Source organism: Ovis aries, chromosome 2, assembly GCF_016772045.2.
Source record: "Ovis aries strain OAR_USU_Benz2616 breed Rambouillet chromosome 2, ARS-UI_Ramb_v3.0, whole genome shotgun sequence".
Classification (NCBI taxonomy): domain Eukaryota; kingdom Metazoa; phylum Chordata; class Mammalia; order Artiodactyla; family Bovidae; genus Ovis; species Ovis aries.
This window is the reverse complement of record NC_056055.1, coordinates 9,663,388-9,687,614: the sequence shown is the minus strand read 5'-3', so window position 1 is coordinate 9,687,614 and position 24,227 is coordinate 9,663,388. Positions and strand designations below refer to the sequence as shown.

The 24,227-nt window shown below is 45.9% G+C and overlaps 1 protein-coding gene and 1 non-coding gene across 25 annotated transcripts in view; both read left to right on the top strand.

The window, feature by feature from the left end:
- Positions 1-18,599, top strand: part of ZNF618 (zinc finger protein 618) — a 206,565-nt gene extending 187,966 nt beyond the window's left edge. For all 24 annotated transcript variants that reach the window (XM_042242837.2, XM_042242846.2, XM_060408853.1 and 21 more), the window contains 2 exons: positions 10,034-10,135; positions 10,780-18,599. In XM_042242837.2, the coding sequence (XP_042098771.1) occupies positions 10,034-10,135; positions 10,780-12,296 (1,619 nt within the window). In that variant the 3' untranslated portion in view covers positions 12,297-18,599. The remainder of the gene's footprint in view (positions 1-10,033; positions 10,136-10,779) is intronic.
- Positions 18,600-24,146: 5,547 nt separating this feature from the next.
- On the top strand, positions 24,147-24,219 carry TRNAG-CCC (transfer RNA glycine (anticodon CCC)). Its single transcript has one exon. It is a non-coding gene; the product is annotated as a tRNA-Gly (tRNA).
- Positions 24,220-24,227: the final 8 nt, after the last annotated feature.

Below are 24,227 nucleotides of genomic sequence, written 5' to 3'. Positions count from 1 at the left end.
GGGTGACAGTATACAGACTTGGTGTATTCCTTTCCCAATTTGGAACCAGTCCATTGTTTAATGTCCAGTTCTAACTGTTGGCTTCTTGACCTGCATACAGATTTCTCAGGAGGCAGGTAAGGTGGTCTGGTATTCCCATCTGTTTAAGAATTTTCCAGTTTGTTGAGATTCACACAGTTAAAACTTTAGCGTAGTCAGTGAAGCAGAAGTATATGTTTTTGGGAATTCTCTTTCTTTTTCTGTGATCCAACAGATCTTGGCGATTTGATCTCCAGTTCCTCTGCCTTTTCTAGATCCAGCTTGAGCATCTGGAAGTTCTCGGTTCACGTACTGTTGAAGCCTAGCTTGGAGAATTTTGAGTATTACTTCACTAGTGCGTGAGATGAGTGCAACTGTGCGATAGTTTGAACATTCTTTGGCATGGCCTTTCTTTGAGATTGGAATGAAAACTGACCTTTTCTAGTCCTGTGGCCACTGCTGAGATTTCCAGGTTTGCTGGCATATAGAGTGCAACAGTTTAACAGCATCATGTTCTGGGATTTGAAAGAGCTCAGCTGGAATTCCATCACCTCCACTAGCTCTGTTTGTAGTGATGCTTCCTAAGGCTCACTTGACTTCGCACTCTAAGATATCTAGGTCAGTGATCACACCATCTTGGTTATCTGGATCATGAAGATCTTTTTTGTACAGTTCTTCTGTGTATTCTTGCCACCTCTTCTTGGTATCTTCTGCTTCTGTTAGATCCATACCATTTGTCCTTTATTGAGCCCATCTTTGCATGAAATGTTCCCTTGGTATCTCTAATTTTCTTGAAGAGATCTCTAGTCTTTCCCATTCTGTTGTTTTCCTCTATTTCTTTACATTGATCACTGAAAAAGCTTCCTTATCTCTCCTTGCTATTCTCTGGAACTCTGCATTCAGATGGGTATATCTTTCCTTTTCTGTGTATTCTTGATGACAAATGATGTTTAACATTTTTTTATGTGCTTATTGGCCATTTAAGTATCTCCTTTGGAGAAATGTTGGTTCAAATCCTTTGCCCATTTTTTAATTGGGTGTTTTGGGGGTTTTTTATTACTGAGTTGTAAGAGATCATTTTATCTCTGTAGAGACATGAAGCCTCTATAGATAGATGATTTACAAACATCTTCTCCCATTCTGTAGGTTGTCTTTTCGCTTTCTTGATGCTGTCCTTTTAAGCACAAAAATTTTTGATGAAGACTTTTTTTCATTGTTTGTGCTTTTGATGTCATGTGTAAGAAATCATTGCCTGATCGAGGGTCACAAAGACTTAACTCCTGTTTTCTTCTGTAAGAGTTTTCTAGTTTTGGCTCGTAGATTTAGGCCCATATTCCATTTTGTGTTAATTTTTGTATGTGGTGTGAGGTAGGGGTCAAACTTCATTCTTTTGCATGTGGGTATCCAGTTTTCCCAGCTCAGTTTTTTGAAAAGACTATTCATTTCCCTGTTGCATTGTCCTGGCACCCTTGTTAGAAATCAGTTGACTGAAAATTTGAGGGTTTATTTTTGGATTCTAAATTCTGTTTCATTGGTCTGTATGTCTATTTTTGTGCCAGTACCACACTGTCTGGATTACCATGCCTTTATAATAGCTTTGAAATCAGGAAGTCTAAGCTCTCCAGCTTTGTTCATTTTCAAGAGTGCTTGGCTGTTCTGCATAAACTTTAGGATCAACTTGTCAATATCTGCAAAAAAAGATAGCAGGACTTTTGATAGGGATTGGGTTGAATCTGGATCAATTTAGGGAATATTGCCATTTTAACAATATTGTCTTCTAATCTATGAAAATGGAATGCCTTTTCATTTATTTAAGCTGCCTTTGAATTTTTCAAACATATTTTTAGTTTCAAGTGTACAATCTTATTTTATAATTTATTCCTAAGTGTTTTACTCTTTTAGAAGCTATTGTAATGGAATTATTTCCTTAATTTAATTTTTGGAGTGTTCATTGCTAATGTACACAAGTATGATTTCTTTAATATGTTGATCTTATATCTGAAAATCTTGATGAACTTATTTACAAGTTCTAATAGTTGTGTGTGTATCTGTGTTTTCCATAGGATTTTCTATACACAGTGATGTAGTATGTTATCTATAAATAGAGATTATTTAACTTCTTCCATTCATCTGGATGCCCTTTCTTTTTGTTTTTCTTTCTTTCTTTTCTTCTAATTGCCCTGACTGGAACCTCTAATGCATGTTGAATAAAAGAGATAGAGTGTTCATTTTTACCTTGTTCCTGATCTTAAGAGGAAAAATTTTAATGTTTAACCATTAAGTATAATGTTAGTAATGGGTTTTTCATAGATGCCCTTTATCAGGTTGAAAAATTCCCTTCAATTCCTAGTTTGTTGAGTGTTTTTATCATGAAAGAGTATTGAAGTGAAGTGAAATGAAGTCTCTCAGTTGTGTCCAACTCTTTGCAACCCCATGGACTATAGCCTACCAGGCTTCTCCATCCATGGGATTTTCCAGGCAGGAGTACTGGAGTGGGTTGCCATTGCCTTCTCCAGGGTTTCTTCCCGACCCAGGGATTGAGCCCACGTCTCCCGCATTGTAGGCAGACTCTTTACCATCCGGGCCACCAGGGAAGAGTATTGAATTTTGTCAAATAATTTTTCAGCATCAATTAAAATGATCAGGTAGTTTTTGTCTTTTTTCTATTAATATGGTATTGATTTCTGCATGTTGAACCGACCTGTATTCCTGGAATAAATGCTGCTTGGTCATAGCATGTAGCCTGTTGTATGTGTTGTTGGATTTGGTCAGCTGTATTTTATTGAGGGTGTTTGTATCCATAGTCAAAAGGTATAGTGGGCATAGTTTCTTTTCTTGTGACTTCTTAGTCTGGATTTGGTGTCAGAATAATACCTGCCTCATAGAATGAATTGAGAAGTGTTCCCTCCTATTTTCAGAAGAATTTGTGAAAAGGTCTTTACCATATGATACAGTTCATCAGTAAAGGCATCTGAACCTGGGCTTTCCTTTGCTGCTTTTTTGTGGTCAGTACTTTGATCACTAATTCAGTTTCTGTATAGGTATATCCAGATTTTCTGCTGCTTAAGTCAGTTTTTGTAGTTTATGTTTTCTAGGAACTTATCTGTTTCATCCAGGTTGTCTAATTGGTTCATAGTATTTCCTTATAAATAATCCTTTTTATTTCTATCAGATCAGTAAACTTAAGGGTTCTTTTAGATGTCCTTTATCACGTTGAAAAAGTTTCCTTCTCTTCCTAGTTTGCTGAGATTTTGTATCATGGGTGGGTACTGGATTTTATCACTTTTATAGTGTGTTTTATCTATGGAGATAAAATGATCTTTCTTATTTTTTTTCCCTCTTAGTATAGGAAATTACACCGATTGGTTTTCTTTTATTAAGTACCCCATTTCTGGAATTAACTTTGCTTATTCATGATGTGCTATTATTTTTATTTTTTATTTTATCCCATATGGTTTGTGGGATATTAGTTCCCCAACCAGGGATTGAACCCAGGGCACAGCAGTGAAAGTTCTGAGTCCTGACTTGAGGACCACCAGGGAACTCCCATGATGTGTTATTATTTTTATATATTGCTATATTTACTTTGCTAAGTAAGCATTTTGTGTATATATTGAGGGATATTGGTCTGTAGTTTCTTTTCTTTTTTTAAAAAAATATTTATTTATGTACTTATTTGGCAGTGCTTGGTCTTAGTTGAGGCAAACAGGACCTTCCAGCAGGATTTTGTAGTTAAGGCATGCAAATTCTTAGTTGCAAGTAGAATCTAGTTCCTTGACCAGAGATTGAATCTGGGGTCTCCCTGCACTGGACGTGTGAAGTCTTAGCCACTGGACCACCAGGCAGTCCCTGTACTTTCTTTTGTTATAATTTTTTCTTTAGTTTTGGATTGAGGTAATGACAGCCTTGTAAAACAAATCGGGAAATGATCTTTCCTCTTCTGATTTTTGGGACTATATGTTTGGAATCTGTATTATTCCTTCCTTAAATATTTGGTCAAACTTTGCTGTCAACTCATGTGGGAATTTTCTTTATGGGAAATTATGTGAGCTATGATCTGAATTTCTTAATAATTGCAGAACTTGAGATATTTAGGTTACCTATTTCTTCTGAAGTGAACTTAGATACTTTACATTTTTAGGTTTATTAATTTTTTTTGGCCTCACTTAAATGGTTGAATTTATTGGCATAAAGTTGTTCATAATCATTTTTTAAAATATTTGTTTGTTTGGCTGCATCAGGTCCTAGCTGCAGCCCGTGGACTCTCTAGCTGTGTGCGGTCTCCAGAGTGCTAGAGCTCAGTAGCCACAGCATGCAGGGCTTCTCTAGGTGCCCTGCTTGGGCTTAGTTACCCCATCGCATGTGGGATCTTATTTCTCTGACCAGGGATCAAACCTGTGTCCCTGCATTAGCAGATGGCTTCTTAACACCTGGACTGCCAGGGAAGTCCCCATAATCATGTCCCCATTCATCGCTTTAAAATGTGTAGCATCTGTAGTGATGTCCCCTTCTTTTATTCCTACTACTAATAATTTGCATTCCTCTCCTTTCTTTTTTTAATCTTTCTTATTAGAGGGCTATCAATTTTACTGATTTCTACCAAGAATTAGCTTTTAGTTTGATTTCTATGGTGTTTATCCATTTTCTGTTTCATTCATTTCTGCTTTTATCTGTGTTATTTCCTTCTGTTTATGTTAGACTCAACTTACTCTTTAAACGTAGTCTCTAGATCTCTTAGTGGTGAAGCTTTGTGACACTGATTTTAAACCTTTATCCTTTTCTAATAAAACTTTCAATGTTATAAATAACATTCACTTAGATGTACCCATGAAATTTGAAATCTGAGGTTTGCATGTGTTAGTATTTAGTTCAAAGCATTTTCTGACCTCCCTAATATTTCTTTGGCCTCTGAGTTACTTACAGGTGTGATATTTAATATTCAAATAGTTGAAATATTTCCAAATATCCTTTTGTTTTTGATTTCTAATTTAATTCAGTTATGGTCAGAGACTATACTTCATATGGTCTGGGTGTTTTTCTGTTCTGCCTCCTTTTTCTGGGGATCCGATTGTGTGCCTACTGGGCTGCTTGATGCTGCCGCTCTCTGTCCGTTTGCATTCGGCGTTTTCTCCTGAGAGTAGCAATTTCTGAGAGAAGACAGCTTGAAATTTCCAGTCGTAGGTTTGGTCTGCTGTTTCTTGTCCAGTTTTCTCACTTTTGCTTCATGTAATTTTGATGCTCTGTTACCACTTGCGCACAACATAGGATCATTATGGATTCTTGGTGATTTGACTTCTTTATCATTATGCACGGTCTCCCGTTACCCCGGGTCATATTTCTTGTTCTGAGGTCTGTTTTTTCTGTAATACGACCACATGCATCTCCTGCCTTCTCTTCAGTACTATTTGTGGAGTATACCTTTATTTAACCTTTTACTTTCAACTTATTCATGTCTTTGTAGTCTTGTATTTTTTTAAAGTATGACATTCTCTAACTTTTATTTGGAATGTGGAGACCATGTCATTTACATTTAATGTGATTTCAATATTATTGGGTTTAAATCCACCATTTTCCTATTTGTGTACTGTTTCATTTGTTCTTTCTTCCTTTTTCTCTAATTTTTTTGCCTCATTTTGGACTGAGAATTTTTTATGATTCCATTTTTATCTCTACAGTGGATTTCTTAACTGTAATTCTTTGGGTGTTTTTAATGATTTATTTCAGTTTTACACTATACATTTCTAACTTAGTTAGTCTACCTTCAGAGGATATTATATTGTATATTGTGTGAAAAACTTTCAACAAAATCCTCTGTATCATCTTCCTAATCTCTCTGTTATTTTTGCCATACAGTTTATTACTACTTGTAATTACCACAATTCATTGTGCAGTCAGTTACCTTGTTAAAGAGATTTAAAATGAGGGAAAATATCTTTTATGTTCATATACATACAGTTCCCAGTACTCTTCTTTTCTTTCTGTAGATCCAGATTCTTATTTGGTATCATTTTTTTTTTAATACCTAAAGAATTTCCTTTAGCATTTCTTATAGTTGCAGGTTTGATTTTTTTTCCCCTTATTTATTTCCATTTGTGCAAGATAGTATCACTGGATTTAGGGTTTTATTATTTATTTTTAAAATATTTTTGTAGTTTTTTAAATTGAATTATAATTGATTCATAATGTCGCATTAGTTCCAGGTATACAGCATAGGGATTCAGTTATATTCAGTTATGTATAACTGAATCCCTAGGAATATATATCAATTTTTTCAGATTCTTTTCCCTTATAGGTTATTATAAAATATTAAATATAATTACCTGTGTTATACAGTGGGTCCTTGTATATTAGTTTGTGTATGTTAATCTCAAATTCATAATTTATCCCTCCTTCCTTTTTCCCTTTGGTAGCCATAAGTTTGTTTCATATGTCATTGGTCTATTTCTGTTTTGTATAGAAGTTTATTTGTATCCTTTTTTGTTTGTGTTTTAGATTCCACATGTAAGTGACATCAGATGGTGTTTGTCATTGTCTGGCTTACTTCACTTAGTGTGATCACCTCTAAGGCCTTCCGTGTTGCTGCAAATGGCATTATTTCATTTTTTTAAATATTTATTTGGCTGTACAGGGTCTAAGTTGAGGCATGTGGGCTCTAGCTCCCTGGGCAAGGATTGAACTTGGGCTCCCTCCATTAAGAGCATGGAGTCTTGGCCACTGGACTGCAGGAAGTCTCTCATTCTTTTTGGTAGCTGAGTAATATCCCATTGTATAAATATAGTTTATATCAATTGCACGATGATATCTTCTTTATCCATTCATCTAGGGCAGCCCTTAGAATTTTAGATTGACATTCTCCTTTAACTTCGTTCTGTGGCCTGCTGGGTCTGTTGTTTTTCTTATTTTTGTTCACCTGTACTTAATTTTTCCTCTTCTCTGGCTGTTCCTGTCACTGGTTTTCAACAATTTTATTATGATAGTGTGCCTTGGTGGTGTTTTCTTTGAGTTAGTTGAGCTTTTAGAACTTGATTTTATGGTTTTCATCTGGAAAAATTCTGGCTGTTTCTTCAAATATTTTTTCTGCCTCACCCCCTTTTTCTGGGACTCCAATCATATGTGTGTTAAACTGCTTAATATTGTCCATACTCCATTTATTTATTTACAAACTTTTACCCAGTCTGGTTTTCATTGGATTTTTTTTTTTTTTGGCTCTGTCTCCAACTTCACTGATTTTTTTTCTTCTGTGGCATCTAATTTAGTTTTTATCCCATACAGTGTATTTTTCCTATACCACTTATTTTTATATTCAGAAGTTCCACTTGAGTGTAGTTTAGTTTGCTCTTTTTTACACCTCCCATTTCTCTCCTTAGGCTATTCGTGTTTCCCTTCATATCTTGAGCGTATTTATGATGTTTACAACTGCTATTGTAAGATTCTTATTGGCTAAATACATCACCTCTATCCTTCCTAGGTCTGTTTCTATTGATTAGGTTTTGGGTTTTGTTTTTCTGGTTATAGGTCATATTTGCCTACTGTTTTGAATGTCCGGTACTGGTTAGATGAATGACGTTGTGAATTTCATATTGTTTGGTACTAGTTTTTATTTTTTAGAGACTATTAAACTTGGCTTACAGTTTGTTAACTGGAATCAGTTTAATACATCCGAGGCTTGTTCTTAAAATGTATTAGGGCAGGTTTAGGGCAGCACTTAATCAATGGCTAATTTAGCTGCATAATAAAGGGACTGTCCAGGGCTTCTCAGGTGGCACTAATGATAAAGAAGCCGCCTGCCGATGCAGGAGGCACAAGAGACATGAGTTCAATCCCTGGGTTAGGAAGATCCCCTGGAGGAGGGCATGGCAACGCAGTCCAGTATTCTTGCCTGGAAAATTCCATGGACAGAGGAGCTGACTGAAGTGACGTAGCATATACGCACGCATACAAGGGAACTGTCCAATTTCTCGTGCATTGAGGTTGATCTCTCCATTCTGGTTGAGGGAACACAGGTGACTTCCCCAGTGGGGTAGCCCTAGGAATTACCATCCTACTGCATTTTAATGATTCTTCCCCCATTCCTGTGGAATTTGGTCATATGTATTGGGCTTCCCAGGTGGCTCAGTTGTAAAGAATTCACCTGTCAGTGCAGGAGATGCAGGTTGATCCCTGGTCAGGAAGATACCCTGGAGAAGGAAATTGCAACCCACTCCAGTATTCTTGCCAGGGAAATCCCATGGACAGAAAAGCCTGGCAGGCTACAGTCCATGGGGTCGCAAAAGAGTCAGACACAACTTAGCGTCTAAACAGCAACAGGTAGATTAGTTTGATCAAAGACTCCAGAGAACCCCCTACAATCTCCAGGGCTCCCTCTTTCTGACACTTCCTCTGCCTTAGTACTTTTCCGTGTAAATTCTAGCTGTCTCTGCCTGAATTTTGATCTCTGTCTCTTAAAGGTGACCACTGTGCTTGTTCAGTTCCCTGCCTCCAGGCAGTAAGCAGGGCAGTCAGAGAGCTCACCACATTTGCTTCTTTTTCTGGGCTCACACCACGGGTTGCCTGTTTGAAAGCAGTTGTATCATGATCAGTAGTTGTTTGAAACTGGAGAGCAGTTCCTATGGTAGGGCATCCTTAATGGGCAGAAGTGAAAGTCCCCTCCCCATAGATTTTGATGCATAAATCTGTTCATTCTTTGGCTTGTAAGTTTAAAGTACATATCTCTAAAAATACATATGAAATTCTGATTAGAGTGTGCTTTTCATTATCTTATGCATTTTCACATGTTTCTCCAGGGTACACAGCCACCTTTTTAGTGGCTACAAAATATTCCTTGAATGCCCATCCCAGAGTCTTCTAGCTGGCTGACTGTGAATGTGTAGAAGTTGGAGAAGTCTCTTTTCTAGGTATGAAAATTCTGGCCTTGACCTCTAAGGTCTGATGCCTTAAATTGAGAAGAAAGGAGGGACAATGTCTGGCAATCCTGAACAGAGCCCACTGACCCACTGATAGCCTCAGGTTGTGAATTCTACCTGTCAGATGATGTCTCAAGGAGGTACACCCACAACAACAGTAAAAGAGCACAGAAAAACAATATTAGAATATTGGGCAAATAGGTTCATAGCAGAATAGTCATACTGGAAATGGCACAGCCCTGAAGCTCAGGAACCGAGGGTGTAGTTAACAGTTGGTAAAGTATGGTGCAGTAAAAGATGGTGTGGTCATTTCTGATGGCAAATATGTAACTCAGATAATTTCTACTTAGAAACAGTTCTATAAAAATGTCAAGAAGTGACCGTGCATAGACGAGTATGGCGTGTGCCCATTATTTAAAACTGAATACCAATGTAAACGTACAGGTTAACAAAAATTAGGGGAATTCATGGAGGATGCATCCAGGTACCAAAGGACCTGGGCTGTCCATCCCGGCTCTGCTGCTGGTTTTCTGTATGATCCTGAGCAAATCCTTTCCTACGTGTGCGCTTTTCTTTCACCTTCTGCATGTAATGAGGGGGTTGCGAATTATATACTTTATGTCATATAGGGCTTTGCTTTTGCTGTGTTCATCTAATTAAGTTTCTAGTAAATACACTAAAGAGACAAAAAGACACACTTCAAAGAAGCAAGAGCGTGAGATGCTCTCTGCCTCTTGGGGTGTAATGGGCACCCCTTCCCCAGCCTCAGAACTTTGTGCTTGTGGGTATTGGGGAGCCTCCCATCCAGACTCAGAACATGGTGCTTCCCATTCCCCAAGTGCTTACTCCATGCTGGGCACTGTGCCCCCTGCTCTTTCCCTATATTATCTCTTATTAGTTCTTCCAGCAATTGTGGAGTTATCTTCATTCTTCCAAGTGTTGAAAATGATGCTTTGCAGGCATCAGATAGTTGTCTAAGGAGCCGGGATTTGAACCCAGGCCCGAGTCCCAGAGATTAGTCTCGTCTTCACTTGCATGCTCTAGTTCTCTCCTTGTTAGCTAACAGACCTCTGGCGCTTCAGGGAAATACACTGTCCCCTTTGTGCCCACAGCGGACAATGAAAACAACATCGCCTCCAACCAGTCCCGATCGCCCCCTGCTGTCGTGGAGGAGAAGTGGAAGCCCCAAGCCCAGAGGAACAGTGCCAACAACAGTAGGTCTTTCCCAGGCGGACGCCAGGGACTGGTGAAGTCTGCTCCAGCCCCTCCCCCTGCTTGTTCCCCTCTGCCCCCCTCCACACCCCTGTACCTCCCATGGTGATGTGAGACCATGCACTTTCACACCTGAGACCTAGTTGATGGGAATTCTGACCTCACGGGATGGACAGAGGAGGTCTGGGGAGACCTGATCTCTTTGTGATCAGAGGACACAAATTCATGACAGAATCAGAATTAGAATCCACTCCCCACGATTTCTCTGGTCTGCTTTTTCCTGACACTGTGGCCTCAGGTATCTTATTCACTAACGCCTTCTGTATCAGGCTGTTTCTGTTTTGAGGAACAGGTTAGACTAGTTAGCTTCAGAGGTCGAGGTGAATGGCACATGTAGCAAATATTTGCGCACATACCACTACCCTCTGCTCCCTTGCCCACGGCAGGCATTACTAGTCAATCACAGAACTTCATTCTTTAACTGTCACATGTTAAAGACTTGCCAGGACCATCAGTTTGCACACAAGATAAAATCGCTTTGTAATTCCTCATACTAAATGCTTGAGTATTAGGCTGCTGTCAGACCAAGGAGCCTTGAATGCCAGGATTAATCACACCTCTCTTTGTGTCCCCCCTCACCCACCAGCCACGACCAGTGGTTTGACACCCAACAGCATGATCCCTGAGAAGGAGCGGCAGAACATCGCAGAGCGGCTGCTGCGGGTCATGTGTGCCGACCTGGGTGCTCTGAGCGTGGTGAGCGGGAAGGAGTTCCTGAAGCTGGCCCAGACACTGGTGGACAGCGGCGCCCGCTACGGGGCCTTCTCGGTCACCGAGATCCTGGGCAACTTCAATACGCTGGCGCTGAAGCACCTGCCGCGCATGTACAACCAGGTGAAGGTGAAGGTCACGTGCGCCTTGGGCAGCAACGCCTGCCTGGGCATCGGCGTGACCTGCCACTCGCAGAGTGTCGGCCCCGACTCCTGCTACATCCTCACGGCCTACCAGGCCGAGGGCAACCACATCAAGAGCTACGTGCTAGGCGTGAAGGGCGCGGACATTCGCGACAGCGGCGACCTGGTGCATCACTGGGTGCAGAACGTGCTGTCGGAGTTCGTGATGTCGGAGATCAGGACAGTGTACGTGACGGACTGCCGGGTGAGCACGTCTGCCTTCTCCAAGGCTGGCATGTGCCTGCGCTGCTCAGCCTGTGCCTTGAACTCGGTGGTGCAGAGCGTGCTGAGCAAGCGGACGCTGCAGGCCCGCAGCATGCACGAGGTCATCGAGCTGCTCAACGTGTGCGAGGACCTGGCGGGCTCCACCGGCCTCGCCAAGGAGACCTTCGGCTCGCTGGAGGAGACCTCTCCGCCGCCCTGCTGGAACTCGGTCACGGACTCGCTGCTGCTGGTACACGAGCGCTACGAGCAAATCTGCGAGTTCTACAGCCGGGCCAAGAAGATGAACCTCATCCAGAGCCTCAATAAGCACCTGCTCAGCAACCTGGCGGCCATCCTGACGCCGGTGAAGCAGGCGGTCATCGAGCTGAGCAACGAGAGCCAGCCCACCCTGCAGCTGGTGCTCCCCACCTACGTCAGGCTGGAGAAGCTGTTCACGGCCAAGGCCAACGACGCGGGCACCGTGAGCAAGCTGTGCCACCTCTTCCTGGAGGCGCTCAAGGAGAACTTCAAGGTGCACCCAGCGCACAAGGTGGCCATGATCCTAGACCCGCAGCAGAAGCTGCGGCCCGTGCCCCCTTACCAGCACGAGGAGATCATCGGCAAGGTGTGCGAGCTCATCAACGAGGTCAAGGAGTCCTGGACTGAGGAGGCCGACTTCGAGCCCGCAGCCAAGAAGCCCCGTTCCGCCCCCGGAGAAAACCCTGCCACCCAGGAGGACGACCGGCTCGGGAAGAATGAAGTGTACGATTACCTGCAGGAGCCCCTCTTCCAGGCCACCCCCGATCTCTTCCAGTACTGGTCGTGCGTGACCCAAAAGCACACAAAACTCGCCAAGCTCGCCTTCTGGCTCCTCGCGGTACCAGCCGTGGGGGCCAGGAGCGGGTGTGTAAATATGTGTGAACAAGCACTTCTCATCAAAAGGAGGCGACTGCTCAGTCCAGAAGATATGAACAAACTCATGTTTCTGAAATCCAACATGCTTTAAGACTTCCAGATTGAAAAAAAAACATGAAAGAGAGAAAGAAAAGAGAACGTTCAAAGAAGGAAAAAAAACCCACACAACACTGTCGCAAACAAAGAAAAGGAATTTAAGTTCTAAACACTGTGGACCTCATTATAAACGCCCCCTGGAAACTTAAGTGCTTTTTTTCAGTGTGTGTGTGCATGTGTGTGCACGGGCAGCTCTGTGCTCGTCTGCGTGGCTCCCGAAGTGTTGCACACACGTGCACACACACACTCCCCTGGTGCATGCATGCATGCCCCCTCGTGGGCGTGTGTGCATTAAACTGGGCGTGTCAGGAAAGCTGAGTGTTTGGGAAAGAGGGAAGACGCTTCACTTCCTTTTCTCAGTGAGGGGGCTTTAAAAGACTCCATTTTCAGGTGTGCAGATTGTACAAACTGATGTTGTGAAATGTTCAGGCAGCTGAGATCTGAAGTGACTTGACGCTCTCTGTCCTTCACCCTGTGGTCCCCCTACTGCCCGCCATCCCCGCCCCCAGTCTTCCTGACCCTGTCACGCCCCACTCCTCCCCAGCTGCCCTGCCATGGATTCTCCAAACTGCATCAGATGGACAGCTTCTGCACTGGACTTTGTTCTCGTTCACCTTCAGGGCATTGAGCTGCTGCCTTTACGATACCCCTGGGTGTCAGGGGGCAGCCGCCTTAGAAACACACCTATCTATCTCCCCAAATCAGGAAAGGAGACTTTTAAGAATATAAAGCTGACCTTTTGCTTTTTAATATAAGAGAGAAAAAAAGACATTTTCAAAGAAGTATAAGATAACTGTCTCCACTCCTTAATAATTTTTTTCCTAACATTTTAGCAGTTTTTGCCTTTTTTTTTCCAATTTGATTTAGACTCTGCTAGGAGGCACTGAATGTCTATAACTTATATTTTGGAGGATTTTTTTGTGTTTTTTTTTTTTTGATTGCCCTTTTTGTTCCTCGAGTCACACTGTAAACTAGCTCATCTCAGTGGTGTATTCAGTATCCTGAGGTTTTTATCAACCTTCCCTGTACGGTCCAGTTTTCCTGTATTTGAAACAGCCAAGACCGTGAACTTGGCTGTGCTGTTTGGAGACCAGGAGAGGTATTGGAGTCACAGGTCTCGCAGACGTGGGATTTGGTGGAAGCCACAGAGAAACATGTGGCTTAGGAGTGCTGACTGTAAGTGGAAGACTGCCCTCCTGGCTCACTGCGTCTGGTACTGCGAATGTCTGATTTCTGTACCCAGAGTGCATTACACTACTTGCCGCGTCACTGACCCTTCCGGCTCAGCAGGGAATCCTGAGTTGATCCATGTTCACATCCATCACACCTCAGACCCACGACCTCCTCTTCCTCCCCAGGATCCCGGAGATTCCAGGGGTTCCACTGCCCACGGCCCTGGGGGTCCCCCACATGAGCCTCAGCCCTCCTTCTGGGACGGTAGTTGAGCACGGTGCCTTGCAGGCCCAATGATGGATGTTTGAGGGTAGAATGGCATTAGGCCACGTTCAACTTGATGCTGTGAAAGATGGTTTTAGGCTTTTCTTCCTCTGTGAGCGGTTTAGGTTCCCACAGTTAGCCTAAATGCCAAGAGGGTGACCCTTTCCCCTCTCAAGAGGTGGTTTTGTCAAGATCAGTGCTCAGCGTCCCACCCCACCTCTCAGTGAATATATACTGGTGGTCCAGTATCCCCTTGGTGCCCACCATCATGGGGGGAGCCATTTGCAAAGGCACATTCTACCATCCTGGGGGGCTGACCAAGTCCACCACATCCCTCCTTAGTAATAAAACATTGTTCAACTGCAAGATACCTCGAGTTCAAAAAGCACTGTACAACAGCCCTCTCCCTACTCCCCGGTCCATGGCAGTAACGTTGGGGAAGTTAAGTTAATTTGAAAACTCAAGGCTTAGGATCATGGACCAGAACACTGTCCCAGGTGCCAAGCCTGCTCAATTTGCCTCATGAGAACTAACCCTCCGCATCTTGGACACACTGAAATGTATCCCAGAGGGTCGTTTCCACGTTCCCTGCAGCAAGCCATGGTCTCAGGAACCACCATGCCATTTCCTCTCTCAGAGAAGTTCTGGGCATTTACTCTACAGAATTTCCAAGGGGTGTCACACCATCGGAAGAGCCTCTTATCTGCACTGGACAGGCACCTCGTGTCGCGTTCTATAGTATATGGGAGCATTGACAGGCTATTTGATGAGACTGGGAGATCTTCCAGAAGGTGGCTGCAGGCTTGCTGATGGGGGAGATGCCTACAACCAAAGGCCTCCAGCCTTGCTGCCAGGGAGGCCTGGCACTCTGAGCCACACAGGAGGGTGGAAGCTGCCTGTGTTGTGTAGCTGGTGGGAGTCAAGCCTCAGAGCCCATCCTCTCTCTCCTTTTGAGCGGGGAGCTGTGCTGGTCCTGCCTCATTTTAGGGGCCACTCCACAAATCGGCATTTCACTGTCTTGCAAAGCCATCAGGACCAAGCCCAAGTATCAGCATCCTTCTTGGAACTCGGGGATGTCTGCCCTCCAGCGTGAAATTTTGAGGAAGTCTTATAAAATCCAGGTATCCAGTTACACATGTCATCTCCTGTTCTGTTCCTCCTCTCCACCTCAGTTCGATCCTTAGGGCTTGGCTTGCTCTGCAGAGAAGGTGTGAGTGCCACAAGGTTTCTGAAGGCTGTTCCTGGGACTGCCTCATCCAGATACCGGGCACAAGGTCGCAGGTAGTCATTTCTCTCTTCCAGTCTTTCGTCCTTCAGGCACTCTTGTTGCCAGTAGGAAGGGCTGTATCAAGGTGTCCCCACTCCGTCTGCTTTCTCACGCAGGCAGCTCGCCTACTGCAGATCCCCTTGCATTGAACAGCTTAATAAAACCCAAAGATCTCACAGGCCCAGCCACTGGCCCCTCGTCTCCAGCAATATCCACCCTATCCAAATTCTAGCTCAGCCAAAGGATTGAGGTCGGCTCTTCCAGCTCATCTCCTGGCGCCTGCCCTGACGTGGACCTTCAGAAAGGTCTGTCTTCTGCCTCCAAGTTCTGTGGCCACTGACCACTGAGGGACTCTACAGCTCAAGGCAGAGTCTGCCTTGCTGACTTGGACACAGTTTGCCAGAAGTGTGTGATTCCCAGGACAGAAGGGGCCTTGCTGCTGACATGCACGGACCCCAGCGAGGATGCGGAGAAAACACACGTCCACTCTGCAGGGTTTCCCGCCTCCTCTGAGGCCAGTCAGCTTCGCCACCAAAGCCCAAGCCAAGGACCATAGCCTCGTGGGTGGTGCCACAGGTGTGGAGTAGCCGAGGGGTCTCTGCTTCACCAAGAGCAGGCGTGCCATCCCAGTTGTCATGAATGGATGCCGGGACTTGTGCCAACATGGTTCTTCCCTCTGCCCAGGTCCACCAGCCAGGCCTCCCTCCAGATGGTAGCTAGAAACCAGGAAACAGAGGGGCCGTCAGATGAAGCTCCTTGTGGCTACTCTTCATTTCAGGGTTCACGGCATAGAAAACCACCTCGTGTGTCTGTGAGCGAGGACACTGCCATCACCCAGCCTGGCAGCTTCATGGTTGGCATCCAGGCTTCGGCTCTTGGCTGGGAAGAGGGTGCTGAGGTTTCCTGGTGAGGAGAGAGCAGTCCGATGATGCAGTTGAGAAGCTTTACATCTCCCGATTTCTGGGAAGGACTCTCTCGGATGTCAGCTCTGTAGGCTGGTGAGCCTCCTGTCCTTCAGCTTGCTCTTTTCTCTCCTGCACTTTCAAGAAGCACCAGAGAAAAACTCTGCAAGGCATGTTTTCCACCGTGAAGCTGACCCTCTGCCCTTAGGGGTCACCCAGGCTTGTGCTTGAACTTGGACTAAACTGCTTGGAAAGTGGGCGCCCGAAGAGCTGTCGGGGATGCCGTAGGCACTCTGGGAGGCCACAGCTTCACAGGGAAGGTTTGGAACGAACCTGGGCTGCTGAGGGAGAAGGGAGGTCCCGTGAGGAATGACCCAGAAGGGGACAGTACTGAGATGTTGCCATGACGATGGGTGTGCTGGCAAAGATGGAGTGAGGAGCATCCAGGGCACAGCTGGAAGTCTCCTTCTGCCCCCATGGAGCTGGGGCAAGTTCATAGCTCTGCCCTTGCCTGGGCAATAGCGGCAGCACCTCTGTGCCTGGGATGTACCTAGAGGAGGGCTTCTAGAAAGGCTGCTGGCTTAGATGAAACCAAGAGGCTAAGGAAGGCTCAGGCTGTCCCCTGGAGACAGTAGGTGGGGAGGGGGGCTCCTGTCTTGGCCCTGCCGGCCCCGCCTCAGCCCCCTCTATCCAGTCGGGAAGGGGCCTGCCCCCTCGTCACTGTGGCTAATGTTTGCTAGGCCAGTTATGGTGAACCAATGATACAGTGTTTTCCCTCTCGCGTCTCCCCTCCCAGTTCTCCCTTCTCGGGGTTTTCTGGAGGATCTTGTTGAGTTGTTTTCCTTCCTCCCTCTTTTGGGTTTGAGGATCGTAGTCCATGATGCCCCCTCGTTCTCTAGAGGGGCCCTGTGGTTCTGTGCAAAGAGGGGCCTGCTCCCGCTTTGATGAGGGTGAAGGGCATCGGGTTGCTGTTTGTATATTCGTGGCCCCACCGCCGCCACCACCATGGGCGTTGCTTTAAAGATTCGGCTCCGGTACCGAGAAGGATGTGCTAGGTCTGCAGTTGGGTGTCTGCATCAGGACCCACCGGGGGCTTCCCCACCCACACGTCCCACCGGGCACCTTCGTCTCTTTGAACCAAAGTTCCTTTTAGGGGCACAGCCCAGCCTTGTCCACAACCTCAGGGGCCTGGGATCACTGTGGCGCTTCCTGAAGTCCAGGTTGGCAGAGACCTTGGAGTCTGAGGCCAACCGGAAGGGGGGCTCCTCCCACAACCCAGGTGCCAGCCGGTCCCCGCCTAGGACCCTTCCCTCTCACCCAAACAGGGTCCCAGACGGGGTAGCCGGGTTCCAAAGCAGTGAGTGAGCTCGTGGACTGGCACAGGGCTGGAACTCACCAGCCAGGAGACAGAGGGCCCCACGGGGCTGGAACCTCCCAGACCCACTGGGCAGTATGTCCAGGGCCATTCAGACTCCAAGCATCAGGAGGTCATTTTGTACAACCACCTGAAGCAGAGAGATTTTTTAAAGAGCATAAATTATTTTCGGTTGTTCTCTGATGACCCTACCTTCCCCTCCCCCCCCCCCATAACTTCATGTCGGTGATTCTTTCACATCAGGTAAATCTTACGAAAGCCTTGGTGCCCCCTCCCTCCCAGGCCCCACTCAGTAACCACGTGTGTGCACCCCCATCCTTTCTCAGTAGTTAAAGACGTTCTAGGCAATACCATGGGCACATCTGACTGTGTCTTTCTCTTCGAGTGCAAGAAACTCAAGTCATCTTAAAAAAATACAAAAAAAAAAAAATTTACAAAAAAAAAGAAACACACAAAAAAATATCTTTTTTAGGCCAGAGTTTTCTACAGGTATTAATGAATATTTTTCTTAATCCTTATAAGTTTTATGTGTTTAATATTTCTTAATACCGGTAGCATTAATTTATACTTTTGTAGCAACACAATATTTTTATAAGCAGCCAGTGCTTGGCTCAAGTCTCCACAAGGGGTTTGTGCAGGGTTTTCTTGGGACCCTGTGTACCATGTACTGTATTAAAAAAAAAAAAAAAGTTACCTAGTGTCACCCTTGCTGTGTTAATTAACAAAAGACGTTGTTTGCGGTCTCCTGTGTCGTCGATGTGAATCCAGCAGCTCTACAAGGAGTCACGTTGCATGGGGGTTGAGTTGATGGTTCTTGTGATTTGTAAACCCCCGAGACCAAACTTGAGGGTTTATTTAGGGTTTTCTGTTTGTCCTCTGGGTTTTCGGTTTCCTTTTGGTTTGGGTACCGTTTCTCCATTTATAGCCAAATCAGTTTTGTGGTGTTTAAAACTTTTACTGATGTCAAATGGAGGAAAGGAACAGAAAAAAAAAAAATTTTTTTTACAAAGTAATAAAATTTAAAACTGAGCTGTTTAAATGTTGCTGTTTTTACCTGTCTGTTCTTGTCCAAAAGTGGGACATTCCCAGGGTGAAGAGGAAGGGTCCACTTGGTTCCTTAAATCGCCAAAAGCCCCAGCCCAGAATTCAACACCCCCTACCCTCCTCCCCTGAATTCTTGCAACATTATTTCCTGGTTGGTTGATGCCAAGGCAAAAAGACATCCTTTTAATGGTTAGAGAGAATCAGTTGCTTAAATAAATGATTTCATGTCAGTGTTGTATTTATGGTTTTACAATAAAACGACCTTTAGGAAGATGGCAGTGCGTGGCGTTATTTCTTGGGCTTGGGGTTGGGCTGTGTCATCCAGGCAGGAGCTGGGCACTGGAAAGTAGAGATGGACAGAGGGTCGCCTGGGAGGGACGGAGCTGGAGTCCATCCTGAGGGACATTGGATGAGGTCGGGGTGGCCCTGGACACCAGAGCTGGGTCAGTGATAGCTGACAAATGAGGCCCACGAGCATGTGACCCCCGGGGCCTTGCTCTTGAGCACTGGCCCAGGGGAGGAAGAGTGGCCCAGGCCCCCAGGAGCATACCCAGGTGTGCCTAGACTGACGTCATTTATGTGATGTTGTGGGTTGTGTGTACCGTCCATTTTCTGAGGAAGGGTGCCCGTGGCTTTTGCCAAATTCCAGATAGCACCTGTGATTCTGAAGAATCAGTGGGAACTGTCAGAGACACATTCAAACCCAGTGTCTGGACACACTGTCTCCAATGCGGCCCAGAGTGGAAAGCCTGCCTGGGGAGGGAAGGCACTCTCCACCCTAGGAGAGGTGCAGACAGGGCCCAGACACTACACTGGGTGCAAACGCGGAGGCCGGTGGGGCTGCCAGGCAGCCAGGCCAGCTCCCTTGGGTGCCCTCCTCTCTCTGTCCTGAAGCTCTGGGCAGCGTCCCGATGCAGCGGCCCACTCAGGCTCCCCAGTGGCTTTCTCACAGCACCCCCTTTCCTAAACCTCCCTCCCCATTGGCTGACTGCTGAAACGCTGCCATGCTCCGACCCAGCTCTCCCACTCCTCCAGGACGGGGTGACTGTTCCCCACCTGCCCAGAGTTAGCGCACCCATCTCCTAAGTGAAGCTCTCGTCCACGTTCACCTTGCCCTGTGGTCACATGCAGGCCTTGTGCTCCTTCGCCCCCCGGCACTGGCCTCCCAGGCCATGTGTGTGGAGTTTGAAGTGTCTGCGGAGGGGTGTCTGGCCCTGCCAAATTTCCCAGCGCGGCCATCACCCTAGCCAGGTTAAGAATCAGAGCGCTCCACGAGGGCCCTGCCAGGGTGGACTCGCCCTGAGCCTCATGCCGCAGACAGGCTCATCGACGCTTGGCTTGGATAGTCGGACTGAAGGCAAGTCTTTGACAGCGCCACCAGAAGACAGCCGTGGCCTGAGCTGGGAGCCGGGAAGGAGGGGCGACAGCTTCTGAAGCAGGTTTGCTGTTGCCAGAACAGCCGGCGCCTTGGGCTTCATCCCTGTCCTTAACCCGATACAGTCAGCGAAAGTAAACGTGGAAGTTGCTGTCATGTCCGGCTCTTTGTGACCCCGTGGACTATGCAGCCCATGGAATTCTCCAGGCGAGAATACTAGAGTGGGTAGTTTTTCCCTTCTCTAGTGGATCTTCCCATCCCAGGAATCGAACCGGGGTCTCCTGCCGGTTCAATTCTTTACCAACAGCTCTCAGTGCACTCCCCAAAAGGGGTGCACTGCTGGGTCAGCTGAACAACTTCCCATCAATCAAATCGCAGGGGTCACAGCATGAATGGGCTGTGAGTCTGGGCCAGCCTCCCAGAGGCATCAGCCCTGCCCTCAGAAGCCCCTTCTGTGGGAGTTTCCTGCTGTTCAGCGTACCATGTGGACGTCCCAGAGCCGGTGGGTGAAGTTCAATCAAGGAGTTTCTATGGGCTCTGAAACAAAAATCAGGAGTCCTGCTGAAGCAGAAAGACCCCTCTGCCCCCCACCTCAGAAAACCAGGATCCAGTAAGCCCAGGGCATGGCCAGAGCCTTGGTATGGCTGAGGGGCCAGCCCCTGGATTTTAAAATTAAAAAACAAAAAACACATTTTTCTGAGTAGCCACGTCCATGTTGTAGAAGAGATGAGTGTGACCTGTATCTTTAAGAGAAAATTTAAGATGAGATGGTTTAAGAATCAAACAGGTGGGGCTTCCCTGGTGGCTAAGCAGTCAAGAATCTGCCTACCAGGGCTGGAGACACGGGTTCAAGCCCCAACCTGGAAAGAGCCCACATGCCTCCAAGGAGCTAAAGGCCATGCGCTACAGCTTTTGAGCCTGTGCCCTAGAGTCTGGAGGCCGCAACTACGGAGCCTGCGTGAAGCAACTGCTAAAACCCAAGGGCCCTAGAGCCCGTGCCCAACAACAAGCCACCGCAAAGAGAAATCCATGCACTGAAGCTTAGAGAGTCGCCCCCGCTCGCCGCAACTAGAGCAAAGCCCCCACAGCAACAAAGACCCAGCACAGCCACAAAAAAAAAAAAAAAAAAAAAAGCGTAGGTCATCTCAGCGTTTGGCTGGGAATGCTTCTGGTGCCTTCTGAGATGAGGGGACTCCTGACTGGAGGAGTCCCGTGAGGTGGTAAGACCAGATCCAAGGGAATTTTTTGTAGAGAAAGTTTTAGCAAGTGTCGTGGAGACATGTCTCCAGAACCAGGCAGGGAGGCAGCAGGGGCTGGTGACCCTCAAGGGTGGCTCTGTGTACACGGGCCATGTCAGTTCAGCTCCCTCACCTGGGCATGCAGGATGCAGGCCCAGGGCTGCCGGAACCTATTTGTCAAGAGAATTCAGAAACTTAGATTTTGATATGGAGGTTCTTTTTCTTTCAGTCGTGCTTCCTGGTATTCGGGATCTTAGTTCCCCAATCTGGGATCAAGCCCCCATCCCCTGCTGTGGAACTGCACAGTCATAACCACTGGACTGCGGGGGAAGCCCCCAAGAGGTCCATTTTTAAATGGGGAATTCAGAACTGTGAGAGATACCTTATGAGCCAAAAAGGCCCATCCACCAGCTGAGCTCTGAGGGTGGCTGACCTATCTGTGGCTGGCATCCTCTGCTTTAGGCATTTGTCCTTTAAGTTCAGTTCAGTTCAGTTGGTCAATCATGTCTGACTCTGCGACCCCATGAACTGCAGCACACCAGGCCTTCCTGTCCGTCACCAACTCCCAAAGTTCACTCAAACTCACGTCCATAGAGTCAGTGATGCCATCCAGCCATCTCATCCTCTGTCGTCCCCTTCTCCTCCTGCCCCCAATCCCTCCCAGCATCAGAGTCTTTTCCAATGAGTCAACTCTTCTCATGAGGTGGCCAAAGTACTGGAGTTTCAGCTTTAGCATCATTCCTTCCAAAGAAATCCCAGGGTTGATCTCCTTCAGAATGGACTGGTTGGATCTCCTTGCCATCCAAGGGACTCTCAAGAGTCTTCTCCAACACTACAGTTCAAAAGTATCAATTCTTCGGCGCTCAGCCTTCTTCACAGTCCAACTCTCACATCCATACATGATTACTGGAAAACCATAGCCTTGACTAGACAGAACTTAGTCGGCAAGTAATGTCTCTGCTTTTGAATACACTATCTAGGTTGGTCATAACTTTTCTTCCAAGGAGTAAGCATCTTTTAATTTCATGGCTGCAATCACCATCTGCAGTGATTTTGAATCTCAAAAAAATAAAGTCTGACACTGTTTCCACTGTTTCCCCACCTATTTCCCATGAGGTGATGGGACCGGATGCCATGATCTTCGTTTTCTGAATGTTGAGCTTTAAGCCAACTTTTTCACTCTCCTCTTTCACTTTTCACTCTTCATTTTCATCAAGAGGCTTTTGAGTTCCTCTTCACTTTCTGCCATAAGGGTGGTGTCATCTGCATATCTGAAGTTATTGATACTTCTCCCAGCAATCTTGATTCCAGCTTGTGTTTCTTCCAGTCCAGTGTTTCTCACCATGTACTCTGCATAGAAGTTAAATAAGCAGGGTGACAATATACAGCCTTGACGTACTCCTTTTCCTATTTGGAACCAGTCTGTTGTTCCATGTCCAGTTCTGACTGTTGCTTCCTGACCTGCATACAGATTTCTCAAGAGGCAGGTCAGGTGGTCTGTATTCCCATCTCTTTCAGAATTGTCCACAGTTTATTGTGATCCACACAGTCAAAGGCTTTGGCATAGTCAATAAGGCAGAAATAGATGTTTTCCTGGAACTCTCTTGCTTTTTCCATGATCCAGCGGATGTTGGCAATTTGATCTCTGGTTCCTCTGCCTTTTCTAAAACCAGTTTGAACATCAGGGAGTTCACAGTTCACATATTGCTGAAGCCTGGCTTGGAGAATTTTGAGCATTACTTTACTAGCGTGTGAGATGAGTGTAATTGTGCGGTAGTCTGAGCATTCTTTGGCATTGCCTTTCTTTGGAATTGAAATGAAAACTGACCTTTTCCAATCCTGTGGCCACTGCTGAGTTTTCCAAATTTGCTGGCATATTAAGTGCAGCACTTTCACAGCATCATCTTTCAGGATTTGAAACAGCTCCACTGGAATTCCATCACCTCCACTAGCTTTGTTCATAGTGATGCTTTCTAACGCCCACTTGACTTCACTTTCCAAGATGTCTGGCTGTAGATTAGTGATCACATCATCATGATTATCTGGGTTGTGAAAATCTTTTTTGAACAGTTCTTCTGTGTATTCTTGCCACCTCTTCTTAATATCTTCTGCTTCTGTTAGGTCCATACCATTTCTGTCCTTTATCAAGCCCATCCTTGCATGAAATGTTCCCTCGGTATTTCTAATTTTCTTGAAGAGATCTCTAGTCTTTCCCATTCTGTTGTTTTCCTCTATTTCTTTGCATTGATCACTGAAGAAGGCTTTCTTATCTCTTCTTGCTATTCTTTGGAACTCTGCATTCAGACGCTTATATCTTTCCTTTTCTCCTTTGCTTTTCACCTCTCTTCTTTTCACAGCTATTTGTAAGGTCTCCCCAGACAGCCATTTTGCTTTTTTGCATTTCTTTTCCATGGGGATTGTCTTGATCCCTGCCTCCTGTACGATGTCACGAACCTCATTCCATAGTTCATCAGGCACTCTATCTATCAGATCTAGACCATACATGACCACTGGAAAAACCATAGCCTTGACTAGACAGACCTTTGTTGGCAAAGTAATATCTCTGCTTTTTAATATGCTATCTAGGTTGGTCATAACTTTCCTTCCAAGGAATAAGCGTCTTTTAATTTCTTGGCTGCAGTCACCATCTGCAGTGATTTTGGAGCCCCCCAAAATAAAGTCTGACGCTGTTTCCACTGTTTCCCTATCTATTTCCCATGAAGTGATGGGACCAGATGCCATGATCTTCGTTTTCTGAATGTTGAGCTTTAAGCCAACCTTTTTCACTCGCCTCTTTCACTTTCATCAAGAGGCTTTTTAGTTCCTCTTCACTTTCTGCCATGAGGGTGTGATCTAAATATTTGTCCTTTGGGTCACTTCAAAACATCCCTCTTCAGAGTGGTACCTTCAGACTGATGTGGATGGTGGCCCCAGTGTATGGCACATGCATGGAGGGGCAGGTATAGCTAGATGCAGGGCGTGAGGACATTGGTGAGTTGCAGCCTGGAGAGCCTGTCGCTTCTCCCTGTGTCCCCGTCCCCAACTCCAGCCACTTCTGTCAAGAGAGAGTCCCAGCTACGCCCGCAGATGCTGTCCCTCAGAACAGTCCTCTCTGTTGGAACCGAGAAGCCCCAAGCTAAGTGCTTTGGGGAAGATAAGAGGGAGGAATCTCTTATGTGATCTGATCAAGAGGGCTGCAGAGGGAATTCCCTGGTGGTCCAGTGGCTAGGACTCTGAGCTCCCAGTGCAGGGGGCCCAGGTTCGATCCCTGGTCAGGGAGCTAGATCC